This window comes from Manis javanica, chromosome 11 (genome assembly GCF_040802235.1).
Source record: "Manis javanica isolate MJ-LG chromosome 11, MJ_LKY, whole genome shotgun sequence".
Classification (NCBI taxonomy): domain Eukaryota; kingdom Metazoa; phylum Chordata; class Mammalia; order Pholidota; family Manidae; genus Manis; species Manis javanica.
In genome coordinates, this window is record NC_133166.1 from 2,843,618 (window position 1) to 2,853,030 (window position 9,413).

Consider the following 9,413-nt stretch of genomic DNA (forward strand, 5'->3'; position numbering starts at 1 on the left):
TTAGTGTAATCAGATTCTGAACTACAGGGATTCTGGCCTCATTAGAACAGAAAAATGCGTGCATACACACATTCATATGTGTATATATATATATACCTTTCCCTTCTTTCAACTTTGCCTTATTTGAGGAAATAATTAAAGATGTGAAACCATCATTCTTTTTTTTTTGATGTGTCTGTTTTACATTGTTTTACTTGGTTTTATCTTAGTTTTTGTTTTAACCTAGAATGATATTCAGTTACCTACCATTAAAATCTTGATCATTCTGAACCGCAGAAAATATCAACTGGTTTCATTTCTAAGAAAAGAGTAAAAAACATGGAAATAGACTTGAGCATTCTAAATGAATTGATATACCAAGCTTTTTTACATCATTGGTAAGTCCATTCCTTCTAATGTTTTCCTTTTTCTTTTAATTGCATCATTTTTAGCATTCATCCTGTAAATAATTGAAAATTTCAAATATGTTAGGTTCTTATCAGTGTTTTGAATCATATAGTTCATATAAGTTGCATCCATATCTTATATAATTCAATTCTCAACACTGTCATCCAATTTTGCTGCCAAAGTTATATAGTTTTATAACTGGATTGCTAATATAATTTCTAATTCCTTTTAAATATTCTATTTCCCAAATAGTAGTTTACAACAAAATTCATGTCTATAAGTAATCTCCTTTTTTAATGGGAAATTTTTCAGTTAATACTCTAAGAGTAGCAAAAGAAAGAACAGGTATAAGATTTATAAAAGTACAGTTTTGAAATATACAGACTTATTATTTGTGGGAAATGCTCTCCCATACTGTCAAATCTGTTGGTATTCTTTCAAAAGTTTGTGAGACATCCTGAAAAAATATGTGCTTATTTTATATATCTCACATTGACAAGGCCAGTTTATAAACAAAAAATTGAGATGTCCATTTGATAACTCAAATCAAGGAATAAATACAAAAAGATTTATTTGGGAAGTAAAGATAATTCTATCCTGGATCAAGAAAGCTAAATAACTTTTCTGATGAAATAAAACCTGTTATTGTCAACATTAGGATTTGACTGAAGATTAATAGATTCCTACCATCTCTCTGTTGTGGCAATCAAAACATTTTAATTAAAACAAGTAAGTAGTGTCAATTATACATAGGCCAAAATAATCACTTCTCATAATTTCTCAGACAACAACCCAATTTAAAGAAAACGTCTTTCAAATTTCTGCCTTCTAAATTGTTATGCCCGCTTTCTAAAATTCTGCTTCCTGTTTTTCAAAATTATATAACATTTCAGAAAAAGCAGGAGGCTCCATGTAGTCCAGATATGCAAGAATCAGTATTCTGTGTCCTCAGTCTCAGAGTGAGACACCGTCTAGAGCTCCTGTCCAATCACAGGGAAAATTGTCCCGAAGCAACAATCCTGGCTACTTGTAATAGGTATCATGCGAAAAGCAGGCTTTTCTTTCATGACTTTCAGAGTTAGCTGTTGCCCCCCAATGCATCCCATGATCTCAGAAGCCACAATTTGGTATTTTTAAATGTCATTACTGTTTGCACCTGAGCCACCTTATTTCATGATAATGGCCAATTTGCTATCTACACTATGGTACCCGTAGATCATTTCTACATATAACTTCAAAATATGTATAACTGACCCCAAAACAAAACAGAACAGATCAGAAGAGAATTTCATTGAATCACAACTTTCCAAAAATATGTAATATACATGCTATTAATTTTAATTCCCATTAGTGCTATCATTTCCTTAGTGCTAGTAAACTTTGTTATTGAGGTAGTTATTTTAGAGACAGACTGAAACTGTGAGAATGAAACACTCCACGATTGGTTTTTTGACATATAATCATATAAAATAACAACCCTGGGAAGAAAATTAGAGATGATCTAGCCCACTTGCTAATTTTATTAATGATGAAACTCAGATTCAAAGAAGCGGTATGAGACTCACATCAGTGACTGTATTCATTTGATTGTACTTTATTTTCCTCTAATAAATTATAAATCCCCTTTTTTTCTCACAATAGATTTTTGTGAAAAGAAGAAATGAATGGCTGGAGGGAATTTTACATTTGTTACTGAGTTTATTCTTTCGGGGCTGACAGACCGCGCTGAACTGAAAGTGACGCTTTTTGTGCTGTTCCTGGGTATCTATGCCATCACCCTGGTGGGGAATCTGGGCATGATCTTCATAATCCGAATCACACCCAAGCTCCACACACCCATGTACTTTTTCCTCAGCTGCCTGTCATTTGTAGATGCCTGCTACTCATCTGCAATCGCACCCAAAATGCTAATCAACCTCCTGGTTGTGAAGGGAACCATTTCTTTCTCTGCTTGCATGGTACAACATTTGTGTTTCGGGGTGTTTGTTACCACAGAAGGCTTCTTGCTGTCGGTGATGGCATATGACCGGTACGTGGCCATTGTGAACCCTCTGCTTTACACGGCAGCCATGTCTAAGAGGAAGTGTGTAGGGCTGGTTGCTGGGTCATGGATATGTGGAACAATTAACTCACTGATACACACAGTAAGCTTAGGCAGACTGTCCTTTTGTAGGCTGAATATTGTCCGCCACTTCTTCTGTGATATTCCCTCGCTCCTAAAGCTGTCATGTTCGGATACCTCCGTCAATGAGCTGTTGCTCTTAGTCTTCTCTGGAGTCATTGCCATGGCCACCTTTTTGATTGTGATCATTTCGTATGTGTTCATTGTGCTCGCCATTCTGAGGATCCGCTCCGCAGAAGGGAGACTGAAAGCCTTCTCCACCTGTGCCTCTCACCTGACGGCAGTGACCATATTCTACGGCACCTTAAGTTTTAGTTACATCCAGCCGAGCTCCCAGTATTCTGTAGAACAGGAGAAGGTGGTTGCTGTGTTCTATACGCTAGTGATTCCCATGCTGAACCCGCTGATTTACAGTCTGAGGAACAGAGAGGTGAAGGATGCTGTGAAAAGGGCCATAGAAACAAAACAACTCTCCTGTTAATTCAAGACTTTGCTAATCCTGAACTGTCTGCCAGTCAGTTCTCACTTCCAAGAATTCCATAGGTGTTACAGCTTCTAAAGATTGTAAAGATGTTTTTATTCTATATGCTTATTTGTTATATGAAGAGGCAGCCAGAAAGGGAAAGCTGTTTAATTCCCACACCCGAATCACAAAAATAGCCTATCCCATAGGTCTTCTGACATTCTAGGCTGTGAGTCTCTGAATCAGTATAAATGCCATAATACATTTATATTTTTCTCTTATTTGGAGAAAGGAATTGTTTAATATTTGCTTGCATTTAAGTACATAAAAACAGGGTGTGCACAAAGAAAACATAATTGGTTGTCAAATTTCCAAGAATATAGATATAACTATAACTGACATATGCCTCTCAACAATCATAACGTTAAGGATAACAAAAATTTATATGAAATTTAATAAAACATCCATTTGACCATTCTTTTAGAAGTCTTGGGTTATGTTTTCATTTCTGTGACTATTTAACTTTGCTATTTTTTCTTATGTTTGGAATAATTAGCTCCCATTTGCCTATGCTGAGTATATTACACACATACAATAAAATAAATAAAATAAGCGTATTATGTGAGTCCTATAACTTTGATCTTTAATTTTTAATTCTTTGGTCTGTTCTAATTTCTTTGCCTTTCCGTTCATTTTAGAATCAGTTTGCAGATTGCGCTCACTCAAGTATCAGATCTAACAAGGACTGTATTTCCAATCCATAAGCAAAATATTGTCTCCACATACATGTCACTGATTCTTTTCCTCAGTATTTTGCTGTGTTCGATATGTTGATTTAGGGCATATTTTGTTCAACTTATAAATGTTTCATGCTTTTGATTTTACTGTAGTAAGTTATATATTTGCTTAAACTTCAAATTCTTTATTTCATATATACAGAAATACAAAGGATTCTGCATGTTGGCCTGGTTCACTGTGAATTTGTTGTATTCGATTATTAGTTCTAGTCACTTTTACAAATTCAGTTTCTACACCAACAACCATGTCAGCTACACAGAGAAACAATTTTATTTATTTGTTTCAGCTCTATGTGTCATTTTATTTACATTCCTCATCTTATTGCACAGGCTGGGATCTCCATTATGGTCTATAATTGTTGTAGTAAGAAAAACAGCCTTGCCTTCTTCCAATTTTAATGGGCAAATATTCATCCTTTCATCATTAAGTATGATGTTCACTCTACGTTTTATTGTAGATATCCTGTATCTTTTTTTAGGAAGTCACTTTCTGTTTCCAGACTGTTGAGAGATCATTTTATTTGATGCTATAAATGGAAAGTGAATTTCATCAAATGCTTTTTCTGCATCAACTGAGAAATTCATACATTTTTTTCTCTTTATGCTGCTGATACAATTAGTTACATTATTGATATTTGAATGTTGAACCAGGCACCCTGCAGACCAGTATGGTTATGTGTTCTATTTTTATTCCACTTTACAAGCGAAGTTACAAATCCTTTATTATATCATGCAGTGTAGCAAGGCAGAGAGATATAAACAGTTCTCTGCCAATCACCTATAGTATTCAAATGGAGAAGCCCGGATAAAATGTCTTCAAAGTCTGAGGAGCAGAAGATGATGGAGAATGAATACTCCCCTTACAGACCTCCTTTTTGGGGAAAGAATATGCATTTCTCACATCGTCTGTGGCAGAATTCTACCTACAAAACATTAGCAACAGATATTTGGCTTTTTTGGAATTCTGCTTCTCCTCAGCCTTCATTTACCAAAGGTGGCTGAACTTCTTAAAACAGAAATCATTTCTTAACATGGGAACCTGCTTGTTTACCTCAAGCAGGTTCCTAACAAGAATTAATGCTAATTCTTGCCCATCCTCTGGTTTAGTACAGATTCTACTCAGCCTTCATCCTGCATTCACTTTGTTACGGCTATTGTTGCAAAATCACTCATCCAAAATGCCTGATTAATTTATATTTCTGAGTGAATTTGTTTATTTTTAATTAATTAATTACATGCTTCTTAAAGTCATTTTCTGTGGCAGACAAGGCTTTTCACTGGTTTTTCTTTCTTGTTTTTAGTCTCTCTGCTGTTTCTTCTCTTCTAGTCTGACATCTGCCAAAGTGAAGTTCTACATTTATCATCTCTGGATGACATCAATGAAGCGCACAAATCACATTAAGAGACAATATAGGGTATTTGTTAGAGCTTGAAGTCCTAAGCATGAGCTAGAACACCTGGCTTGACTACCTATTTCTAACACCTAATGCCCTGGGGCACTCTGCCAATGTACTCTCTGGGCCACTGTTTTAAAATGTGAAAAATGGAAATGTTAATGGAACCTACCTCACAGAGATGTTGTGGTGACTAAACTCATCAAGACATGAGGAATGACTGCCATACAGCACTTAGAAATATGAGATATTATGGCCTGGTAGTCTTTATGGCCATTGTAAAGATTTCTTGTAACCGCATCAGTAGTTGATAGTATTTATCCCCACATGATGCCATACCATGCAATTCTTCTTGTATTTCAAGTCTTTATTTTTTCAGACAAATTTTAGGTTCACAGAAAAATTGAGAGGAAGGTACAGAGCTTTCCCATATTTCCCATATATTCCCTGTGCACATCTCATAGCCTCCCCGTCCTATGATGCACGTCCACCACCAGAATGGTGCTTTTGTTACAGTCCATAAAGTTACATCACTCTCATCAAAAGTTCATAGTTTACAGGAGGGTTCACTTACATTAGGGTATATTTGGTGTTGTACATTACATGGATTTAAACAAATAAATAATGACTTGTATGAAACACTGTAGTTTAACACAAAGTATTTCTGCTGCTCTAAAAATCCTTTCTGCTCCACCTATTCATTTCCTCCTCTCCCTTAACTTCTGTAAACACTGATATTTTTTGTTTGATCTTTTCCAGAATGTTATATCATTGGAATGATAGATACAGTATGCAGTCTTTACAGATTGGCTCTTTCCACTTAGCGACTTGTACTTAAGGTTCTACCATATCCTTCTGTAGCTTAATAGTTCATTTCTTTTCAGTGCTGAATAATATTCCATGGTCTGGATGTACCATGATCCATTAACCACTTCATCTACTGAAGGACATAATGATTGCTTTCTATCATACACTTTTAAAATTTTGTGCCAAAAAGTGTTTTATTAAATGCTCATTGGCTAAACAGAGATTTTTCTTGCATAATGGTAACAAAGTAAGTATTGTAGGCTAATAGGGACAATAAAATATCAGAAATATTCAGAAGAATAAAGGCAGACAAAATGGGGAAAAATAAAAGTAAGCACATGGGAAAATATGAAGAATGATATGAAGCAACTATGTATAAAAGGCAAGATAACCATGTCCCTGCCATGTACCAGGTCTTATTTGTCTTAGAAATAGTGTATATGACAGGATTATCTCTGCTTGCTTTCCACAAGTAGGACAATCAACCAGTGCGGTTTAGCGATGAAAATCAATGAAATACAGTGCGTAATCAGTATGGATGAAAATTTGGAGCCATCAACCCAAGGGAAGAGAGGCAACACACAGGCATCACAGAAGAGCTTTTTTACCCAAGGTTACAAAAATAACTGCAACAGAATTTTTAAAGATAGATATTACTTTTTTTTCAAAAAGGTAAGGAAATACTACAAACTTCTAAACCAGGCAATCAGCTATTAAGAACAACCACTTGGAGGAAAAAAATTACAAACTTGGGAGTTTCTGAGTGGTCTCAAATATTTATCTTAATTTGAATAATCCTGATATCAACAAAATGATTGATTGAGACAAAATCAGATGCCAGTCAGAATGTAAGGACTGCTGAATTACAAAATATATTCACTACACAGACTCATGTTCAGAAGAAAAGACATTGATGAGGAAAATGGGACACACACACACAAACATAAACACACTTATATACACATGTACACACACATAGAAAGACACATTAACTTTATTCTTTAGGTTACAGCAGCACCAAAATCCTTGGAGATTTTATTTGGGGGTCGGGGGTTACATCTATGCAAGACATTTACTCTACTATAACAGTTACATAACTTATGGAAGGCAAATGTCTTTACTAGTTTGTTTGTTAGCCTATTTACAACAGTTGGAAGTCCTTACCATATAGACACCTTCTGTAAATATATATTGGACTCATATGTGCTTACAATTTCTTTTAGAGGGTTATAAAGAAAAATGTGAAGTTCATAATGTGGTTTTTGGGAAGCATAGTGAACTCTAATGAAAAAGATTACATAGTTTTTTCCACATTTTTTGCACTGCATATTTTATGTCTCTGTTCCTCAAGCTATAGATCAAGGGATTTAACATGGGGATAACAAGGGTGTAAAATATGGAAGCCACTTTATCAGTGTCAAAGGAATGACTGGACTCCGGTTGCACATACATAAATATCAAAGTCCCATAGAACACTGTGACCACTGTCAGGTGGGACCCACAGGTGGAAAAAGCCTTGTGCCTGCCCTCGGCAGATTTCATCCTGAGAATGGCTACAATGATGAGCATGTAAGACACAAGAACTATCAGAAGAGATGAAATCAAATCAAAACCAGCTAAAATCAGAATAATCATTTCAGTTTCATGTATATTTGAGCAGAGCAAAGATAACAAGGGGAGACTGTCACAGTAGAAATGACTAATAATATTATAGCCACAGAATGACAAATTAAAGATCTTTATAGTGACTAGAAGAGAAACAAATGTGCTGTAGAGATAGGGGACTGCCACCAGCCCCTGACATACCCTTGGTGACATGATGACTGGGTAAAGCAGAGGTTTACAGATGGCCACATAGCGGTCATAGGACATTGCCGACAGAATGAAAATTTCACTAACAATGAATACAAGAAAAAAAGCTAGTTGTATAGCACAAAAACAGTAAGAGATTGTATTTTGATCTACAACAAAACTTACCAACATTTTGGGTCCCACAGCTGTTGCATAACCGAGGTCAGTGAGAGCCAGGTGTCTGAGGAAGAAGTACATGGGGGTCTGGAGCCTGGGGTCCACCTTGGTGAGGGTGATCAGGCCCAAGTTGCCCAACACTGAGATCGTGTAGATGGTCAGGAAGAGCCCAAATAAGGGGGCCTGCAGCTCAGGGCGATCTGTGATTCCCATGAGGATGAATTCATTCAGCACTGTTAGATTTTGTGTTTCCATGCAGGCGTATCAGGAGATGTATCTGGACAGAGACATTGGCACAGTCAATAAATTCCATGTGTTACATTCCGGGAGAAGTTTTAGTATGCAAAGCCAAATGCATAAGATACACCCAAACTTTCCAACGTAGGGCATATAAAAATTAAATCCGCAAATAATAATATACATAAAAAGAGATAGAGACAGTCAACGGTTCTCAACTGGAGTTGATTTTACTAGTCATTTTTGCTTGGGGAGATATTGGTTGATGGGTGCTATTGGCATGTAATGGATAGAGGTCAGTTATGTTTCTAAAGATTTTGGTTGGAAAGATATTGGGAGTTAGGGTGCTATTGTCACGTGATAACTCAGGATCAGATATGCTTTTAAACTCCTACCATTCTCAATATCCCTTCAAAAATATAAGTAGTGCCAGGTTGAGAAACCAGGATGGTATAGATAGATAGACAGATAGGTAAATGGTGGTTAGATAAATGAATAGATGGATACATAGATGCATAAAAAGGGAAATATAGCTATATATAGAAACAGATAAAGATACATATACATATATAAAGGAAAAATGAAAAAGCTAATGATATATTGACAATTGGAGTGTTACTTATGTAAACTAATGTGCTATTTTTTAAAGTTTTATATTGGATATTTATATAATTGCAATCATGTAGTGATATTTATAAATTATGCTTAATAGGACAGTTATATAATGAATTATATTATACAATTATAATTACAAAAATTTGAAGCCACAAATTCCCAAAATGCTCGAATCTACTACTTCAACACACAGTCATAAAATCCTTTGTGCCTGCAGGTGACACAGGCTGAACCAGTTAACACACTTGACAGAGAGTGAACAGTTATATAAATAAGGAAACTATAAAGTCTGCAGTGAGAATTACTTGTATTTATAGAGAGAAATATATGAAATACATGTATGTGTAGAAATAATCTCTGTTACACCTCTACTTATGGTATTACAAAGGAATAATTTGGGCAAATAAGTTATCTAAAACTCTTTATTCTCATATTCAAAACCAATACATCCTTACAGGGCTGGTGGGAGGATAAGTGAAGATTAAATGATAAAATGTCTATGCTACCTTTTCGGTACATAGTGGGTTTTTTTTTCTTTTGTTTTTTGCTTCTTTTAATGGTAACAGTAACTTAGCTCAAATAGGGTTTCTTTACATATATCTAAGTAAATTATTCTGGACTGT

General features: G+C 35.4%; 2 protein-coding genes across 2 annotated transcripts; one reads left to right on the plus strand and one right to left on the minus strand.

The window, feature by feature from the left end:
- Positions 1 to 240: 240 nt before the first annotated feature.
- On the plus strand, positions 241 to 3,458 carry LOC118968091 (olfactory receptor 5J2-like). The gene is made up of 2 exons (XM_036996818.2): positions 241 to 377; positions 2,029 to 3,458. The coding sequence occupies exon 2, from the start codon at positions 2,052 to 2,054 to the stop codon at positions 2,988 to 2,990; it is 939 nt and encodes a 312-aa protein (XP_036852713.2). The 5' UTR covers positions 241 to 377; positions 2,029 to 2,051; the 3' UTR covers positions 2,991 to 3,458.
- A 3,793-nt stretch (positions 3,459 to 7,251) lies between these two features.
- On the minus strand, positions 7,252 to 8,193 carry LOC108387920 (olfactory receptor 8K3-like). Its single transcript, XM_036996793.2, has one exon. The coding sequence runs from the start codon at positions 8,191 to 8,193 to the stop codon at positions 7,252 to 7,254; it is 942 nt and encodes a 313-aa protein (XP_036852688.2).
- Positions 8,194 to 9,413: the final 1,220 nt, after the last annotated feature.

Coding starts and splice junctions, on each gene's coding strand:
- LOC118968091 (XM_036996818.2), top strand. CDS start 2,052: ATGGCTGGAGGGAATTTTACATTTGTTACTGAGTTTATTCTTTCGGGG.
- LOC108387920 (XM_036996793.2), bottom strand. CDS start 8,193: ATGGAAACACAAAATCTAACAGTGCTGAATGAATTCATCCTCATGGGA.